The sequence below is a fragment of the Trichechus manatus genome, unplaced genomic scaffold (assembly GCF_000243295.1).
Source record: "Trichechus manatus latirostris isolate Lorelei unplaced genomic scaffold, TriManLat1.0 scaffold00021, whole genome shotgun sequence".
Lineage (NCBI taxonomy): Eukaryota > Metazoa > Chordata > Mammalia > Sirenia > Trichechidae > Trichechus > Trichechus manatus.
The window spans coordinates 1,099,302-1,120,901 of NW_004443957.1; the positions used below are offsets into that span (position 1 = coordinate 1,099,302).

The window sequence follows — 21,600 nt, forward strand, 5'->3', positions numbered from 1 at the left end:
AGTCCGTGTCTAAGAACGAGTAAATTAAACATGAGTTGTGAAACCAATGAAGTGAAGAATAAAGGCAGAAGGCACTTAAAAGCCTTATTTGTAACAATGAATGAAGATGTTAGAAAACAACAGTGTTCACAATCACCAGTCTCCTGTTCCTCTAATAGAGTTCTCATACAGAATTCGCCTGGCCAAAGCTATCCGAAAATGTCATGTGTAAGATCAGGAACTGTAAAAAAGTTATTTTGTTGGCTCTATATCATTCTAGCCTTACTTTCTTCCCAGAATTCTTTTTATAAGCCTCTCTACCCTGTAGAAAGAATGAAATATGGATAAATTGGTCTGGGGCAAGATTCTCACCATCCCCTACAAACACACACTGTACCAGATAGTTCATTCAGAAATGTGAATATAGCATGAATAATACCTAAACATATTCCCATCCTCAAATTTGTGTTTCTGCCTCCATGCAACAGTAAAATTTTCTTGTTCCCATTTCCAAAGGGTTATTCTTTCCTTCCCTCTTCCCCACTGCCTTGCCAAAAAGAGGAAAGGATCTCCAGTTATTGCCTCTTATCAGATCCTTTTTAAATGTGAATCAGGAACTTAATTTTTAACTGTGTGAATGAAAGCATCAAAAATTCACCACTGTCTCACTTTTGTTCTTTGGTCAAATTTCATCAATTCAGACTAATTTGGCTTTAAGCCAGGATGAATCAGAAATCAATTTGTTAAAAATTGTAGTTATATGAGCTACAAAGAGATTACGTATTAGAGTTCATACACTTGGCTTTTATGAAAAAGATGATTTAGAAGAGAGCAAGAAAACAGCATTTGGACTGTAGATAAAAAGGCAGGTATAGAGAGGGAGGTTCTTCTGAAACGATGCTCAGCTGGCAAATCTGTAATCACATTTAGGATACAGGAGACTAGGAACAAGAAAAATACCAGAGCTTCCATTCTGCAAATGTTAATCTAATGCTGTGCCAGAAACTACGTCTAAATCCTGAGAAAAACAGCAGCAACAGGAGCCCTTGGTTGGGAGGGGTTTTTTAAGGACATAACTGCTAAGGGGTCTAAGAGCCCAGAGGAAAGGAGCTGGCAGAACAAAAGCACAGAAAGAATGAGCATGAAAAGAAAAACTGACAGTAGCAGAGTATGAGATATACCCCAGGAAGAGAACACTGTTTTTAAAAAAGAGACCTCATATACTAATAGCAACCAGTGATCGTTAATAACTTGGAATTTTAATTCAACAATTGAGAATGGATGACAACAGAAACAAGGGAAGTCTGTCTTAATGATTTGTTCCGAATCTAATATTGAAAACAATGAGTTCTTTTTGTACTTAGGTGGCTGGGCTAGATAGGGAGGAGGTCTTTCATTTTATGCTCAGTGAATAATAAAGCACTCTGCACTGCTAATATTCTAGTATAAATGTGTGTCACTACAAAGGTAAACTCAAGGCCTTTACACTGTCTAGGAATTTTAGGGATCCATATAGGTTTTTAGGTTTTTTGTTTGTTTGTTTTTTAAAGAGCAGAGCAATTAATTTCACAGGGAAATAATTAGATGTATCTTAAAATATTTATGTCCTTCCAATTTCTTTTTCAAAATGAAAATGCCAATAAACATTATAAGGAGAAAAAGATTATATGTTAGACTTAAAAAAATGTTCAAAATTTACTCATCACTAAAAACTAAACTTGCTTGCCTATTGACTAATGAAGTATACTTAGTATTTGGACCGACAGAGTGTGTTTATACCATCAGGGAATAGACCATAAACAGCCCAGTAGACTGTGCTGTCCTATAGCATGATGCTGTAAACATTAAGAATAACAAAACCTGGGCTGCTAGCAATAGGACTATGGTACCTACCAAACTCCAGGATATACTGATGGGCTTCATCCACATAGCGAATGAGCTGTTGGAGGAAACTATAGGCAAATCGTTTCTCGATAGAAGGTGTGTCCAGTTCCAGGTCCTTGAATCCTCTAGAACAGCAAAAACAAGACTATGAGACTTGGAAAGCAATTTATACAAAGTCTATTGTTGTTGTTGTGTGCGGTCGAGTTGATACCAACTCACAGTGACCTTATATGACAGAGCAGAACTGCCCCACATGGTTTCCTAGGCTGTATTCATTACAGCAGCAGATCGCTAGGTCTGTTCTTCCATGCTGGTGGGTTTGAACCACTGACCTTTTGGTGAGCAGCCAAAGGGTTCTTTACAAAGTTTATTAGAAGATAAAATTTTGTAAAAAGTAAAAAGTGTAAATTTTTGAAAGCTTATCTAATATTCTTGCAGCTGAAAGCAAAACATGAGATGTAATGTATAAGGAATAGTTTACATCTGATATTAAAGCTATAGTTAATAACTTGATTAATATGCAATAAAATGTTGCCTTTAGAAAAACAGTGTGACTTCTGCCTAGAGATTCCACCTAAATGATGGATGGGGATTTAATATAAGCAGCAAAAGGAACTCCCTTAGTGGCTAACAGCTAAAGGCATTAGTGTTTCTGACAGATGTGAATTTTGATCATACAAAATAGCAGCTCTAAGCTAAACAGATCATTGGATTCATTTTCGGCATTAAGTCTGATAGAGCTATTTAAATATTCTATCTTATAAAAAGAATTTGTAACTGGAGTAGATGGGCTTTTACCTGGATACAGCATATCCATTGATCTGCAAGAACTTGAGAATATCCTGGGCTTTTTCCCTGTCCTTGGCTTTTTCTTTGGCTGTCAACGTATCATAGGGCACCAGCAGGGGATGGTTTCCACCGCCTATGAGGGTATCAAGACAAGAACACAGCACGGTAGTTAGAAAATAATCCGAGATGTGACAAGGTGGCACATGTAATAAGACCACACCATAGAGTGTGTAATATCCTTTAATCACAGAGCACATAATGCCTTCCCCCCCAGTGACGTTAATGCTCCATTTAATTTAGGACATCTGTTCAAAGAAAGGGAGCCCTGGTGGCGCAGTGGTTAAGAGCTCAGCTGCTAAAGAAAAGGTCAGCAGTTCGAATCCACCAGCTGCTCCTTGGAAACCCTATGGGGGCAGTTCTACTCAGTTCTGTAGGGTTGCCATGAGTTGGAACCAAGTCACCAGCAATGAGTTTGGTTTGTTTGTTTGTTTTTTGGTTCAAAGAAAGACTGTGTATATGACTTCCAAGAGGCAATAAAAAACATAAAAAATACATGCATTTGTAATATCAAGTGCTAATAACATCTGCAATCACCAAGGAAGGAGAAGAAGCTGCATTTTTTATCTGTTCAAATTCTGAATATGGAGAGTAAAAATAGACAATAAAAAATGCACAGCTGGATCTAGTAAAATTATAAGGCATGTTTCAATAAATATGCTTCATTTTCTACCCCACAGAAGAGAAAATTACATTTGAACATGGAATTTTTGTTACAACTTCCAGATCAGAGAATACTTTACAGTCACATATTATTTCTGAATACATAAAAAAAAAAACCCTACTTGGATGTGCTAAGTTAAAAGTTGATCCCTCTTAAACATCTAATAAGCATAACATACATATTTTATTGATTTAAAAATTTTGGCAAGGAACCCTTGCAAGAGCCTATGTTTCTAGTATACCTATTTGGTGAAAAATACTAAAAACATTCTTTTAGATTTAAAAGTTTTAGAGAGTATTTAAACTAAGAAAAACCAACAATGAGAAAAATATTTTAGGAAAAATTATTAAAATGTCAAAATGCACTGTTAATTCCATATGTAAAGATCTAATGCAAAGAATGCTATTCAAGTAGCAACATAACTGAATAGCATGGTATGCCCCAAATGCAAAGTTATAAAACACATATGGTAATAATAGTTTGTGTGGAATACTAAACAGCTCTGAAATATATAACTGCTAAGGAATTCCAGAAAGAAAAATATGAAAACATTTTGTTTGAATTATAATGACAACATGGAGCCTATTAAATCAATGTAGCTATAAGCTACTAAAAAATCATAAATGTTGAATTTTCTCTACAAAAATAAATAAGCAAACAAAAATGCAAAGGAGGGACTGCCATATTTTACTAGAGCTTTCTTGGACTGAGTGCCAGCTACAGAAATGTAGTCACTGCACTGAACTTTCTGACCATTAGGTGGCACTATAAAATCACAAATGAAAAGATACACATTTACTCCCAAGCTAATAAACATGGAGTATAATTCGTTTATAATATGTTTATAATATGATATAGTTTATATGATATAAATAGTATCCATTAGTTTATAATATGATATAAATAGTATCAAGTATACTACAGAAGACAATACTAACATACATTCTGCAAACAGCAAGGATTTGAATATGTTTCTGTGTGCACTGGGTACAAACTTTGACTTCTATCATAATCAAAGATGTAATTTAACAGAAGACTTCATTAGAAAAATAATTTTTTTTAATTCGAACATCTAATTCAATTACTCTGGAATCTTCACTTATTATGAGCTCCAATATTGCATTTAGTCATAGAAAACTACATTAATTTGACAACTTAATTTGTAACCCACAATGATTTGGTGGTCAAAAGCTAATCAATGTGGGGGCGTGTGGGGAGGAAGAGAGAGAAAATAAATCCTATAATTTCAAAATTCCTAAGAACACAAAGCACCTTCTAACTCTAAAACTCTTCTCACCTTATTAGAACTGCATAGAATTAGGGCACGAACTCTGAAGTCAGTCGGCAGACTGGGGATGAAATCTGTGCTTTTGCCACTTAACAGCAGTGTGTGTGGAAAGTTACCTTGCTCTTCCAATTCTCATCATACCCATTGATCATACGGGTATAAATATCTTGCATGGTTGGAAGTGAAAGACAGTAGGTAAACACGAGAAGTAAACGAATACGCAGAGGCAATTACCCAGTAATTCCTAGGATGCCGCCTCAACCTACCAGCATTGGCTCTAGAATTAATTCATGCTAATGCATAAAATGCTTGGTATCAGAGCTCTCCTTGGCTTGATGACAGAACACTGCAGCACAAAATACTTACAGTGGGAGTGGGCAAAGAATAAATGAAAGCAGTACTAGTTCTTTATTTTTTACTAATTTGGCAGTATTGACAACATTTTATATAATGATATACTCCTTGTGCTGCCTGAGTTTCCCCCAAACTCTCCTAGATGCTTAAAGCTAAGTAAGAGGGCACTAAAGAACAGACTGAGTCCCTGGGCGGTGCAAAAAGTTAACGCACTCAGCTGATAACCGAAAGGTTGGAGGTTTGAGCCCACCCAGAGGTGCCTAGGAAGAAAGACCCGGTGATCTTCTGAAAAATCAGCCACTGAAAACCCTATACAGCACAATTCTACTCTGGCACACATGGAGTTACTATGAGTCAGAGTCGACTCAACTCAAAAGCCACTGGTTTTTGTTTTTGATGAACAGACTATCAGTGTTAACAGAAGAGGAAATTTTCTCTAGATTTTCCCGAAGCAGATTAATCTTTTGCAAACAGATGCAGGATGGGTGAGAAAAGAGATCAGGATGGGATGGAAACAAAACTATGCAAGTGAGCACTGACTGCTTTAGATGTTTACATGTCTGCCCGCCTCTCAGTCTATCTCTAATGTTCTCCTCAGTCTTCTCTTTCTCTCTGTCTTTCTCTCTGTCTCATACACATATGCACACACACATACACACACACACACACACACACACACACACGCTAAGACATAAGATGGCAACAGGCCCTGAAATACAACTGCTAAGGGAATTCCAGAAAGAAATTTCCCACAGTCCCACTCAGAACTCCTTAGCAGTGACGAAGTGGCAGAACATGTGTTGGCCGTAAGGATCCTAACCACTGCCCAAGTCACAGGTGAAAGAGCCAGTTTCAGAAAAGACACGTAGCTTCTGTTCTAAAATTGTACATCGTCTCCAGCCTTATCTTTTCTTTCCAAGATTCACTTCTCTATTCGTTAGTCTCAATAACCCAAAATTCAAGATCCAGCACTATGTATTTTGACACTTTTCCTATTGGTCTGCCATTTTGGTCCTAAATAATTCTCTTCTTCCTTTAAAAGGAGAAGAATATGATGGGGTCAAAAGAATAATTAAAGACTGTGAAGACTAATTTCACCTATTGCAACTATGTTTGTCTCCCAACAATGCAATGTGAGTTTGGACAAACACAAGTTGGGTGCAGAGGTATGGATGTCTCATTAAGAGCGGTCTGCCTTAAAGAAAACCTTGACCCTGGGATACCTAAATGGTTGGCCCAGAAATTAAAACCAATGATGATCTACTAGCACACCTGTTAAGAAAATCAGTAGTAAGATGCACCCTTATTACTTTTCATTTTTTCACTTAACCACAGTGACTAAACAAATTAGGGGGAAAAAAAAAAGGAATAGATTTTTTTTTTTTCACGTAATCTGCTCATGTAACAACAAATAGTGATTTTGTTCACTAGTCACGTAGACAATGTCCCTTCAAGAATTTCACTAAGCAAAACTCTATGACTTACTAGCTATCCAGCCAGCCCGCCAGCAGATCAACAAACCAATCATTCATTTAACAGACATTTATGGAGTGTTTCCAGAACAACAGGCCTACCCCTCAGTCAAATTTTGGAATACGCGATTTTGGTATATGGAAGCTTCTCTTTTCCTCTCTGTGGAACACAGACCAGTTGGTCTCTGTGACCAGCCCTCATGGGTGTTACTCTGTTTCCTAGTGTCTGGTATCTGGTACCATCCTTCAATATCACAACTATGCCTTCCACCATGAAATTACCCCTACTCTTCAAAATTATCTCCTTTGATATTTTTTACCAAATCCAATGATGAATAAAGGGTTTCTTGGTGCTCAGAATGGTACAGTAAGGATTACACAAGAAATAAGGATTGGTCCTGTACTTGAGAAGATTATATTCTGGTTGAGGAAAAGAAATCCTATAGGAAGTATTTAAAGAGAGCATACACACATGTATGTTATAAACAATATGTGTATAGACTAACGCTGAATGAATAACAAGGAAGTAATCAATGTAGGATGCATTCAATTAAGAAAATATTTATGCAGGTAAGTTAAGAAAAGACATGAAAAATGACTAAGAGAATATGAGGTTATTTTAGTATTTTAAAAAACTAACAGAGAAAAGAACACACAAAAGCATGTAAGAAACAATAACATCACCTGACTGAAAAACACAGAGGTTGAGATGGGAAATAGAAAGGGATGAGATAAGAGACATATTTCAGCTGGGATGGGAGTCAGCAAGGGAGGTTTACGTAGTTAAGGGAAGACCCAGGCTATTAGGAAGAAAACACATCTACGTGCTACAATGGGCAAGAGAGAGTCATAGAAATTCTGAAACAAGGAAATTACACACTTCACTGTTGCTAAAATTTTAAAAAGCAAAGATGTCACTTTGATGACTGAGGTGCGCCTGACCCAAGCCATGGTCTTTTCAATTGCCTCATACGCATGTAAAAGCTGGACAATAAAAAAGACAAGAAGTGATGTGTTTGAATTGTGGTGTTGGTGAAGAATGTTGGCTATATCATGGAATGCCACAAGAACAAACAAATATACTAGGAGCCAGGAAATTAAAGAATCTCCACCTGAATCTGTCATGGACGTATCTGAACCATTCTTATAAAATAAACACATAATGAACTCTTGTGCTAAAAAGACTCATTTTTTTAATCCTTATCATATACTTTAATGTAGTTGGACTCTGATTTTTCTAATAAAGGTTTCTAGAAAATATTACCTTTGGACTCCAGCTCCATTTTCTTTTTCTTGGCCCATGTATTATGGTAGTTCTCAGCCATCATTTCTGCCATGGCCTTAAATGAATAAAATATTTAGCAGCTAAGTTATATTTTAATGAGTAAAAAAAAGGATAACATTGCTTTCCAAAACGTAAGAGCAAAACATGATTTAAATTAATAAAAGCATACAGTGTTAGTGATAAATTGCATCCAAAAAAGAAAAGTACAGCTCTTTTATTTGGAATCTGAATCCCAGAGAATTTTAATAATTTGCCAAATTACACAGTAGTAAACAGCAGAAGGGATCCCTGGTGGTGCAGTGGTTACACGCTCGGCTGTTAACTGTAAGGCCGGTGGTTCAACCTCACCAGCTACTCCACAAGAGAAAGATGCGGCAGTTTGCTTCCATAAAGATGATAGCCTTAGAAACCCTATGGGGCAGTTCTACTCTGTCCTATGGGATCACTTATGAGTCAGAATTGACCAGACGGCAACAGGCAAGCAGCAGAGGGGATTCAGTGCTCTTACACTGATGGAACGCTCATTACTGTTTATAATGTTTAAAGACATATTTTATTAATTCAATAATAAAAACTTAAAAATGGCTACAGACAAAAAATATTTATTTTACAAGTTCTTTTTTTAATTTCTAAAGCTTTAAAAGATGATCTCAACCTAATTAACCATTAAATGTAAAGACCATTAGAGAGAGAGCCAAATACTTGACTTCTAGATTACTCTCTGCCCCAGACAAGGGCAGTAAACTTGGATAAGTCACTCTGACCTCCCTACGATCTTTTGAATTTTAGTAAGATTACCTCTAAGATTCTTTTTGCTCTTGATTTTTTAAGTTCACTACATCATTTTATTTATTTATTTTTTTACTATATCAATTTAATACACTAATACAGGAACAATAAAGAATTAACAATAAAGAGATTTTATATGTACATCCTTATTTCTCTTGGAATAATATTATCCATGGTTTGATCACACATATCAACCTCTTAACTTGTTTCCTGGCAGCAAACATTTTATCTATCACTCAGATCAGCCAGTTCATAAGTAGGATCTTTAGTAACAAAGAATAATAGGTAAGACCGTGGATGTGGCAAGTGAAATGTCGTCAGCTTCCTTGGATAAACAATTTAAAATATATATTGCTTAATGATTAATTAAGGTGATCCTTGATCACTTTAAAAAAATCATTAATTAAGGATTTATTCTCTTCTCACACAGAGCTATTTAATTATATTAGGGTTTTAAAATGAATACTATCTTTAAAGAGAATATGTTATTTGGAGGAAAAATTCTAAAAAAGTTATATAAACTTACAGTACTAAAAAGTTAGGGACATAATCTATAAACTCAATATGATCACATTCAAACAATTCATGTTATAAAATATATGCAGGGAAGTGCTATACAGTATGGCTTTTAAAAATGAAACTTGGAGAATATTCTTAAAAGTTAACAGTACTTACATGCAGATCTCTGGAGAGCGTAACATTGCTCATGTCAATGGCTCGGGGGCTATAGCCATGGGCAGTATCTATGGAAACCTAGATATGGTTTAGGTGAAAAACAGCATCTTGTGAAAACACCAAGTAGGGAGAGACTTAAGTGATACTTTAGGTATTAGCGAAGAAATAAATGGCAAATAATTTAGCAAACATAATGCTTCCTCAGATAAAACTGACAAGTATCTACACAAAACGATTTTGAAAACATATTAAATTATATCTGTATGCCTGACAATTATTTATGATTGAATAAAATATCCCACTTTCTTAGAGATTGACAATCCCAAAAGTTAATAATCAGAATTTGACTAATAGATTCAGAATTCTGAAACATTACCTTAGGCAAAGGACCATTTTATTACTGAGTTTCTTGCATCCTAATGGACTGCAATTAAATTTACTCTACCTCAAGTGTTTGTAAATATTAATCGAAGAGGTTAGTATTTACTAATGTCTTTATGGGTCAAATATTAAGATGATTCTCAATGTTAGAGATATTAAAATATGGCCAACTGTTTCTTAAAACTTATGAAAAACAATATTAGACTCTCCATAAATTTTCTTGAATGAGTAAAATGAGCTGATATCAATAGCTTTGTTTCTAAAACAGAATTTCCAGTATTTAATATTTCCTTAGACCATGTTCTTTGTATACAAAATTTATATCCTTTATTACCATCTTTATTATGTTTTATTTATATCTTTATTTATTTATATTCTTTATTACCTCTTCCCAGGTCTCTGGGCAATTTATTTTCTCAATAACATCTACCCTGACATGACAACCCTACATAAAACTACACCTGACATTCCAAACACCATCTCACCCCCTACCTCTGCACCCTTAATCTGCCTTTCCATGCTACATGTCCTTCTTCCCATAGTGTTTATCATATTCTAACATCTTGTATAATTTACTGATTATATCTACTGTTTCCTTCTCCCATTAGAATAGAAGCTCAATCAGAGAAGAAATTTTTGTAGATTTTCTTCACCGATCTATCTGAAAAACTTAGAATAATGCCTGGAACATAGTAAGTGCTCAGTAAAAATTTGTTGAAGCTATGAATGAATCATTTCTCTCGACTAGGCTATATTTTAGTTCTAGGTGGGTCATATTTTCTCAAAAGTTTCATTCCCATCTTCTTCCTACTCCCCGGTTATAAGCTTGGTTTTCATTTCTTTAAATAGTTTTTGTCTTACATTTGTGATATTTAAAAACAGATATAGGATAAGAAATTGGAATTGAGAGGGAAATAAACAATCACAGAGAACCTAGAATGTGTCTGAGATTGTCAGACATGTCCTCCTTTCATGTCAACTTTAGCGATCACCACCAAGAATGGAGAGCCAATGTCTACCCATTTAAACCGGTTGCCGTCAAGCTGACTCTGACTCATTGAGACCACATGTGTGGCAGAGAAGAACTGTGCTCCACAGGGTTTTCAATGGCTGGTTTTTCAGCAGTAGATCTGCAGGCTTTTCCTCTTTACCATAGTGTTTATCATATTCTAACATCATATATAATCTATTGATTATGTCTATTCTTTCCTTCCCCCATTAGAATGTAAGCTCCATGAAAGCAGAAATTTTTGTAGATTTTGTATTAACTGTTTGCAGTCCTGGGTGGAGCAAACGGTTAAGTGCTCAACTACCAGCCAAAAGTTTGGAGGTTCGAACCCACCCAGACGAGCTCAGAAGACAGGCCTCGCAATCGGTTTCCAAAAGGTCACAGCCTTGAAAATCCTATGGAGCAGTTCTACTCTGCACCCATGGGGTCGCCATGAATCGGAATCGACTCGACAGCAACTAAGAACAACAACACTCGGCTTCTCAGCACTTTTCTATCGGCACTTTCATGCTCTATTGTAGATTCTGTGAAGTTCTTATCGGTCTTGTCCGTGTCCTTATGCTTGTCTTACATGTGCAAATTACAAAACCCTAACGGAGTGGTAAGCCTCCTGAGATCAAAATTCATGTCTTCATTTGATGATCATGGCAAAAAAAGACATTAATTAATGTTATGATCCACTTAAAAATAATAATGGTAATAACTATGGCTAACATTTATTGAAATGTAGGCCAATCACACTTTAAAATAATTTATAAGTACTATAACATTTATCCTCACAATGATCTTTCAATGTAGATGCTCTTATCAGCTTCATTTTCAAGGTGAGAAAACTGAGGCTTAGAGAGATTAACCAGTCTGCCTAAGCTCACAGAGCTAGCTACTCAGTGGCAAGGCCAGGATTTCAATCCAGGCAGAATGTGCCAGATCTTGTGGAGTTAACTACAGGTCACTTCTGCTCACAGAAGGAGAGTGGTGAGCCCAGTGCAGGAAGCTGAGAACATCAGGCTTCAGAATGACTTCAACAAGTGACTGCAATTCATCCATTATATTCTTTACTATAACTGATGCTGCAAAAATTGTTCTTGAATTTATTCAAAAGAATTTATCTATAACATGATAGAAAAGATCTTTACTATCACATGCCAAAGTACTATAAACGTAAACATATTCTTTTATTTACCATTAATGAAATACTGTCTAGCATTCAAAAAATGTTTAAATAATAATAGCAATAACCAGAGTTAACATTTATTAGAATCAAAGAGACAGCAAGTAACATGCACAAAGCTACATTTCTAGAAAGTGGCAGTCCCAGGATTTACACCCAAGGAGTCTGTGGTTGGTGCAAATGGTTAATATAGCTCAGCTGCTAATGGAACAGTTGGAGGTTTGAGGTCAACCAGAGGTGCCTCAGAAGAAAGGCGTGGTGATCTACTTCCAAAAAATCAGCCATTAAAAATCTTACTGGGCACAGTTCTACTCTGACACACAGGCGGTCTCCATGAGTCAGAGTCAACTCAACAGCAACTGGTTAGGCCTAACTCCAGACCCTCCCTCTTAATCTATCACTATGCCTCTGCCTTAAGCGCCACCTAATACTTTGAAATATCATAGGTAATTTTGGCATGCATATCATAAATCACATACATCACTCTAAAAACTGGTAAGACTTGAGAGACGACTTCATGAGTGCCAGTGAATACAATCTATTGAGGGCTCCATATACAACGAAAACCAAAATAGGAGTTAACAGGGGCAGGGGGAGTAAAGGAGGGGAAAATATATACAGACATACAATTTTAAATACAGCATATAATTTTTGCTAATAAGGGCAAAAGGAGAATCCACCTTATCTATTATGGCAAAGCTTAAGGTCACCTCCATTATGTAGTAATGTCCTCATTTCCTACCTACTTACTAGGGTAAAAAACCACTCCTTCTTCTGGTGTCTGTAGTATCTCGTATGTATCACTAATTTAACACTTATTGTACTATATTATAGTAGGTTTAATTTGATTTTCTCTAACACCAGTTTGTCAGTCAGGATTAGAACTAGATTTTATCTTTGCATTCCTATTGCCTAGTATGCAGTCTGTGCTCAATATTTGTCAAAATGTATTAAAGCAAACTTTAACCTAGTTAGGAATGCGTATATACACAAGCCCTGGTGGCATAGTGGTTAAGAGCGATGGCTGCTAATGAAAAAGGTCAGCAGTTTGAATCCACCAGCTGCTCCTCAGAAACCCTATGGGGCAGTTCTACTCTGTCCTACAGGGTTGCTATAAGTCGGAATCGACTCAATGGCAGTGGGTTTTTTTTTTTTTTTCTAGTATATTACCTGAAAAACAGGTAAATATGCTTCTAGCTACTACCCACATGATACCTGCGTAAGAGAATTTAATGTAAAATATGCCCAAATCAGAACTTTATTGAGAGGTATATTTTAAATATGAGCCATGTGAAACATATGCTTTTAGTATCCCTATTTTTTGCTTCAACAAGGTCATCTGCATAAACAGTAATAGTAAACACAGTGTTTTGTGTAAGCCAAAACTCATGGGCTGAGTGTCAGGAAAGGGATACTGATATTTAGCTCCCAGGAGAAACGGATGTGCCGAAGGTAAGCAGCCCAGGTAATCTCGTAACTAAATTTTAATAACTGGTATTTGGTTCCCATCTTGAACCCTAGTTTCTCTGGGTCGAGGCTCTGTCTTGCTCTTGCCACCTTGCGTACTGAAGCCTCATGACCAGAACCTCGCTGTATTAACTAGACTTCCTTGGCATGGTCTGCAGTGAACATAAAATGCTCTGAGTTTTTGCTCTGCCTGCCTGGCTGTCTATCTTCCCTTTGCAAGTGGACAGGTCCAAGTTCACTTGGGTGAAACACCTATCCACATTCTAGATTGGGATCATTACTGCCCGAGCATCTCATTGCTTCCCAAGAACCAAACTTACTGGAAATGAGAATAAAGCTATACAAATGACATAACCATAGCTAATGAACACATTTTGCAGCCTTCGTTACGAAAACTCCAGGACCTTCAAATTGGTTGCTCCTTTATGTGCTAGCCGGGAAAAGACCTGATATGTAAACTCCACTCCTTTAGACATCATGATTTAACCTTACTTAGAACGAAAGAAAAAGCAACTTAAAGTTTTTTTTCATTTCTGCATGTTATGGTAGTCTTCAAAATTTTTGATTTGTTTGTTTTGAGAAACCCATTGATGAATTAAAAGGCTAAAATTACTTTTAAAATAACAAACAGTGGATTCATCACTGTGATTCTTACCTGGCTTGTTTGAGAAATGCGACGAGTCCGGTTATAAAGAGCCATACTGTCTCCCTCCCGGGTTCTTTCAATTCTCCAGCCCCAAGCCAGCATAGTTTTTAAAGATTCTTTGATTGGCCAGCGATAAATTTCTTTTTCCTAGAAAGAAAAAAAAAAAAATGGAATATTATGATTCTAAATGAAAACTTAAAAAATACTTAATGCTTTTCTGAAGTAGACTGCCTTCACTTTTTCAAAATTCAATTGGCATTGTTTATCTATTAAAAAAAAAAAAAAGATGGGGGGAAGAGGAACAATTCTGAAAAGCAGAGCGTGAACTGAGATCTAGTTTGAATAATGGTGCTAAGAAGGACCGTATATCACTACGGCATGGAGGATAAGCTCCTTCTCGCCTCTGATAGCTTACATGGAAACTGGAAAGGAGAAGCCCAATTAGGAAAAAAATGACAGATTATGTGATAAATGTGTCATGACTTTTCTGTCATCTGAATAAACAGACAAGTAACTCTTCCTCATAACATCAAGCTAGAAAAAGCCTTTCCACTTCACTTGTCAAGACAATCAGTTTCCCCCACAGATGTAAAATACATGAAAACGTATGAATAATAAGCATATTAAAATATTATTTCAGTATCCCTCATCAGAAAACTCTTTAGCATGATACGACTATTTTCTAATGTTCTTAAAAATATGGAAGAGAAATAGGAATTGAAACTGAACAGAAAAATATTAAGTAGAGAAAATAATAACAGTACAATACTGAGAGAAAATGGGAATGGAGAGAAAAACACAAAATATAAGAAAAAATGGAACCTTTAAATAGAAGTAAAAACAGTAAATATAAAATAGACATTTTAAGAAGGAAATTTATAACAAAGAAAACATTTTTCAAAAAGAAAAAAATTTTAAAAACTGTATAAATGCAACAAGAACAAAACCTTCACCTTTTCAGATAATAATTTATATGGTTTCATTAATGGTTGAATCTTAGAAGAGTCTGAATATACTTCTCCATAAATCCATCCATTTGCCAACTATAAAAAAAATTAAATTACGTTACATGCATTAATTTTAGAGAATATAAGTGTGCATATACTTAATTGTTTGATAAAATAAAATGAACCAAAACGAAGGTTAAAGTTTGAATTTTATCTAGCATAAGTCAATATAAAGACTTCCATCCTAGTCAATGTTATTTTGAGTAACCATCTGAAAGAAACCTTCTAATCCAGAGATTAAAGCATCCTGTCTTCCTTAAACAGGTCCAGGTCTGTGATTGTGTCAATAAGCATATCTCTAACAGGTTATAATAATACAAAGCCCCTATATTTATTCTACCACATCCTGGGAACTCACTTATGGCAAATGTGAAATACTTGTTTTAAACAGGAAAACTGGAATACGTGTCTTAGAAGCACCCCTGAATAATGCTACCTGTTTTGCTCATTCCTCTATCCAATGATACCTCAGCATGTTTGTTCTGGGGGCAGTGGTGGTTCATTGATAGAATGCTCGCTTTCCACACTGGAGAGCTGGGTTTGATTCCCCGCCAATGCACATCATGCAAAACCATAACCCATTTGTCACTGGAGGCTTGCATATTGCGATGATACTGAACTGGTTTCAGCGGTGCTTTTAGTCTAAAATGGACTAGGAAGAAAGGCTTGGTGATCTACTTCCAAAAATCAGCCGGTAAAAACACTATGGATCACAACAGTCCAATCCCCGACTGATCATGAGGATGGTTCAGGACCAGGCAGTATTTCACTCCGTTGTGCATGGGGTCATCTTGATTTGGGACTACCCTCCAGGAAAATTCTCCTCCATCACTACCCCTACCAGCTCAGTACTTAATATATAAAACAGACAATTAATCCTTGCTGGTTTATTGAGTAAATCAATTACTGAACAAAGAGCTATGTTTATCAAAACAAAAAGAGGGTTACTTAGGGGGTAAGGGCCTGGTTGGCCAGTGCAAGGACTGAGACCAAATATGAAGACTAGCATGAGGATACTGAGTTGCTACGTAAGTGTCTTTTGGAGACTTTGCTTTTTGATTTTCTCTTGTTGTTGTTAGGTGCTGTTGAGTTGGTTCCAACCCACAGTGACCCTATGTACAATAGAATGAAATACTGCCCAGTCCTGCGCCATCCTCACAATAAATGGTATGTTTGAGCCCAGTGTTGCAGCCACTGTGTCAATCCATCTCATTGAGGGTCTTCCTCTTTTTTGCTGACCCTGTACTTTACCAAGCATGATGTCCTTCTCCAGGGACTGGTCCCTCCTGACAACATGTCCAAAGTACATGAGACAAAGCCTCGCCATCCTTGATTTTCACTTAACCATGCTTATTTTAGATTCTTGTACAATCTCAACTCAATTTTCCTGACAAACCTATTTTAATCATCCTCTCTCAAATTTAAACTAGGCTCAACTGAAATTTGAATCCTCAATCATGATGTTTCCTTTAGAAAATCTCATGATATATAGGAATTAGGTATTGCTACTGCTTTAGTTATCTCATTTGGGTTGTTTTTCCTGAAAACACAAATAAAACAGGCCAATGTAAGTTATTTTTAGTGACCTGTAGATCTACTTGTATCTTTTTATGTAATAAAAGATTTTATGTAATATAAAGTGAAACATAAAGCCAAGGTTTCCTTAAGGGTCAGATCACCTCCTGAAGCTCCTGGTGACTGTTATTTTTTACTCCCACAAACTGTTATGTGTTTAGAAACTGTATTTATGATTTAATTCATAGATGTTTTGAAATATTAAAATTGTGCTTTTTATGACACAAATATCCTATTCATATGTGTATTATACTTGTGTAAATGGCATAACTTGCTAAATATTATATTAGCAAATTGTAATTAAATGTTCTTTCCTAATGTTGATCATGCTCTCACTCTAAAGCAGAAAATCGTCCTTGGCACAAGTATTTGCAAAGTGACCCATCATTAATGATGACAGTACTGATTTAGAAAGCAAGACTTTGGCTTTTACCTTGTCCATTGACCATTTGTCATGGGAATGTTCTGCATATTTGTTAATGAAGTATTCCAACTTTTCAGGAATTGTAATACTATAAGAAAAATAAAGAAAAAAAGCTTGATTTCGTAGAAAATCAGAAAATCATCATCATAATAATTTACTCACAGCTGATGAATGTTAGATCGTATTCAATGCATGACTGTTAAAATAAATAGTTTTAACAAAGTATTCTTTTTTTCATATTTCAAGAACAACTTAAAAAAAGCCAAGCAGATTGTGTTTTATCTGCTCATCTCAGATTGATTCATATGTTATTATGTGTTAATATCATAATAAATTATATATAATAAAGTTATACATAGTATAGTATAAAGATAAATTGTTAAAATATATTCTAAGATGTGGGCAATAGATGACACACACACACATACACACATACACAAAACCTAAATTAAGATATGGTTAGACTCAACAAGCTTAGAGATGCATTCTCTCCCATTTTCTTTCTTTGGAGTTATTTTCCCTTTTTCACTTGTCTCTTCTACAACAAAAATGAAGAAAAGGTTGCTGAAATCCCGTCTGTTATATTTTTAAAGTTTACTAAAATTTTAAATTAATTTCACACAACTAATGTGCTAATGGAGCCCTCGGTTAAGAGCTCAGGCTGCTAACCAAAAGATTGGCAGTTTGAATCCACCAGCCGCTCCTTAGAAACACTATGGGGCAGTTCTACTATATCCTATAGGCTTGCTAAGAGTCGGAATCGACTTGACAGTGACGGGTTTTGTTTTGTTTTTAACGTGGTAATGATTTTAAATATTAATGGTATATATAACATTCTAAATGGTACTAATATCCACTATAGGGAAAGGTAATTAACCAACTCATGCTTTATGATTTTGATAACATTTATTCTCAACTCCTTTCATATTTAAATACTTAATGCCTTGGACAGATGTTGAATGCATTCAATTGATGACCAAGTCTGATGGTAAATGCAAGACTTGGGAATATCAAATATATCTATAAATGCAAAACAGAAATATCTATCTACCTACATAGACAGATTAATAGATTGATAATTCTGTTTTCCATTCATAGATACATTAACAATTCCATTGTACATATATACAATTCCATTCATTAATGAATACAACTTAAAAGCAATTAATCTTGAGAATAGGATTTTAAATCAAATCTGGTATATATGGATGGTTTACTGTGTACCCCCAGCAAAAACATCAATCAATTACTGAACTAAAAGACATACACGTTTAAGAAGCAAATACATAAACATCACAGATGTTAAAATTATTGTATATCAATATGTAAGCTTACATCTATTGAGAATCCCCACATATGGCAAGTCTAGGTAAATTAACATACACGCCCAACACTTATTTGCTGGATTTAATTAATCAGCACCCAATCCATGACATCATTCTGATGTTATTTCACAATCCTGGGTTATGTTATATATTAGCAAGCCACAAACTTACCCATGTAGGAATGTGAACATGTGATATTTTGGTTTACTTACTTTGGAAGAGATACAAAGGATCGCATAAACCAAATACTGGGGGGGTAGAGTCTTTCTCACAGGACTGTCACCAAATACCAAACATGCAAATTTAAGGCATTATCAAACTAACGGCATACCACTCAGGTTGAAATTTGGATCTGGTTATGGAAGCTAAACAGCTGGGGGCCGCCCAGAAGCCTCAAAGTTGAATTCCAAAGCACATTCAGATGCCGTGGATAGTAACTACCAAGTGACTGCCTTGCTAACACTGATCTTGCTGAGTCACCATGAAATCAGTTAGATAATGTGGCATGAAGAGGCAGCTCTCCTTGCAAATGGGAAACCATGGTCCTACTTGAAGACAATTATAAAACAAAACAAAACAAAACAAAAAATGCTGAGACTTCAAACACCTGAAGTACCCAAAATCCCACTGGTGGAACAATTTATACAACCAAACACATGTGAAAAGTCTCGTAATGTTAAATAATATTATTTTATCTTTCGTTAAGGCTGTCGAACTGCATTCTGAGTGCACGGTAAATTTCCCACAAATATTCTCATTTGATATTCTTTCAATTCCTTGCTGTGCTTTGTGATGCTGAACCTCAGCTGCTAAATCCTAGGCCTTGCTGAGATGCAGTGATGAGTGAAGTGACTCCCTGCAGCTTATATAAACAGCTCTGTAGTGCATGCTGGGATCATCCTGGGTAAAAGATGCTACACAGAGGTTGGTTGTAATTATTAGTAAACATTTAGGGTGAATTTTCCACTAAAAATGTAACTGATAGAGTTTCTTGATTCTCATGATTATAGATATATATTACTATTGTTACATGCCGAGAATCCTGATTATATTAAGAGTATCCTAGAAGGTACATTCTTATCTGTTTCTGATATTAGTATAATCATTATTACCACTATTATCATTTTATAAATTAAAGGGACTCCTGTTAAAAGGATACCAATTCAAAGGGGGCATGGATTAGAGAAAGTTCACTTTAGTACCTTATTCAATTTCAGACTTCACACATCATTTACAATAAAAATCTGCTGCAATAGAAAGAGTCCATACTTTGAGGTATCAACAGGTTGTGGGTTAAAGTTCCCTTCAGAATCCATTGATGACTGTTTTTCCATCATACTGACATAATTTGACTCCATGTAGTCTGGAGGCAAAGCTCCCGCAACTGCACTCAGGCAAGGCAGAGCCAGTTTGAAAAGTTCTTGTTCATATTTCTGGGAAGAAATAGAGATCAGAAAAATAAATAAAATAAAATATTATTATTTAGCTAAAGTTGTCAACATGAGCACTATGGCTGCTTCAATGTTGCAGAAGAAAATCTAAATTAGCCTGGGCTAACTTAACTCTCTGACAGATCTTTTTCTAGCAAATGAAACATAAAGCCTGACATCTCATCACACATAAGAGAAGATGAAGCAGTTGCAGCATAAGAAGAATAAAATCTACGCTTTTTCCAAAAGCTTATCCTTTAATATTTCAAATGAACTTGAATATTCTAAGTGTGTAACATGTGTTAAGAACATAAACATAATTTACAGGCAAATGAGTACTATATTCTTTACAGTTAGTTATAAATTATCACAGCACCACAATACAATGACTATAAATACAAAATACATAAAGAATAACATTCCAAAGAGTGAGAAATTTTAACTGATCTGTAATGCATTATGAGGAAAGAAATTCTAAAGGAAAAATACATAATAAAAATTTCTGGGAGGAGGTATTTCCAAATTAATTATATAATTAGTTAAATTTGTATTTATAGATTTTTTAAAAACAGAATGTTGTTTAAATGTTATCTCACTTTAAATATTCAATTATAAATTAAAATTGTAAATGCTTCTAAAAATATCCTTTACATATTATTTCAAAAGGACTCTCACTTTAACAAAGGAAATTCAGTAAGACAAAGCAACAAGATGTAACTACCAAATTTAATCCTAGATAAACTTTCTCCTGCTACATAACAAATTTCTGGTTACACTACTCAAGTCATCTAATAATGTCTATCTGGGAGTTCAAACTGATTCTGATAAATAATTAAAGCATGAGCATGCAATGGATGTTCTGATTTTCTCTAAAATAACTATCCTCTGGAGCCTTGGTGGTGTAGTGGTTAAGAGCTGAGCTGCTAACCAAAAGGTCAGCAGTTCAAATCCACCAGCGGCTCCTTGGAAACCCTATGGGGCAGTTCTGACTCTACGGCACCTAACAACAACAACTATCCTCCAGTCAATCTGAAAACACATGAAACACTCATTATAAATAGGGCATCTACCTAGCCAAAGCAATTAGGCTAGAAAAAGAAATAAAGAGCATCCAAACTGGTAAGGAAGAAGCAAAAGTATCTCCATTTGCAGATGATATGATCTTATACAAAGAATCCACAAGAAAACTACTGAAACTAATAGAAGATTTCAGCAAAGTAGCAGGATACAAGATAAACATACAAAAATCAGTCGGATTCCTCTACATCAACAAAGAGAACTTTGAAGAGGAAATCACCAAATCAATATCATGGACAATAGTCCCCAGAAAGATAAAATACTTAGGAATAAATCTAACCAGAGATGTGAAAGACCTATACAAAGAAAACTACAAGGCACTACTGCAAGAAACCAAAATAGACTTACATCAGTGGAAAAACATACCTTGCTCATGGATAGGAAAACTCAATATTGAGAAAATATTAAATTCTACCCAAAGTGATCTACAGATACAATGCAAACTCCATCCAAATTCCAACAGCATTTTTTACTAAGATGGAGAAACAAATCACCAGCTTCATATGGAAAGGGAAGAGGCCTCAGATAAGTAAAGTATTACTGAAGAAGAAGAACAAAGTGGGAGGCCTCACACTACCTGATTTTAGAACCGATTATACCACCACGGTAGTCAAAACAGCCTGCTTCTGGTGCAACAACAGATATATAGACCCGTGGAACAGAACTGAGAATCCAGACGTAAATTTACCCGCCTATGAGTAGCTGATATTTGACTAAGGTCTAAAGTCCATTAAATGGGGAAAAGACAGTCTCTTTAACAAAAGGTGCTGGCATAAATGGATATCCGTGTGCAAAAAACTGAAACAAGACCCACACCTCACACCATGCACAAAAACTAACTCAAACTGGATC

The 21,600-nt window shown here is 35.6% G+C and overlaps 1 protein-coding gene across 1 annotated transcript in view; it reads right to left on the reverse strand.

Moving 5' to 3' along the window:
* Window positions 1-21,600, reverse strand: part of RYR2 (ryanodine receptor 2) — a 529,910-nt gene that overhangs the window by 162,275 nt on the left and 346,035 nt on the right. Inside the window, exons 53-60 of the mRNA XM_023728152.1 lie at window positions 19,511-19,674; window positions 16,926-17,004; window positions 14,864-14,953; window positions 13,920-14,057; window positions 9,237-9,314; window positions 7,752-7,827; window positions 2,662-2,785; window positions 1,873-1,988 (exon numbers count right to left, since the gene is read on the reverse strand). Coding sequence (XP_023583920.1) covers window positions 1,873-1,988; window positions 2,662-2,785; window positions 7,752-7,827; window positions 9,237-9,314; window positions 13,920-14,057; window positions 14,864-14,953; window positions 16,926-17,004; window positions 19,511-19,674 — 865 coding nt within the window. The remainder of the gene's footprint in view (window positions 1-1,872; window positions 1,989-2,661; window positions 2,786-7,751; window positions 7,828-9,236; window positions 9,315-13,919; window positions 14,058-14,863; window positions 14,954-16,925; window positions 17,005-19,510; window positions 19,675-21,600) is intronic.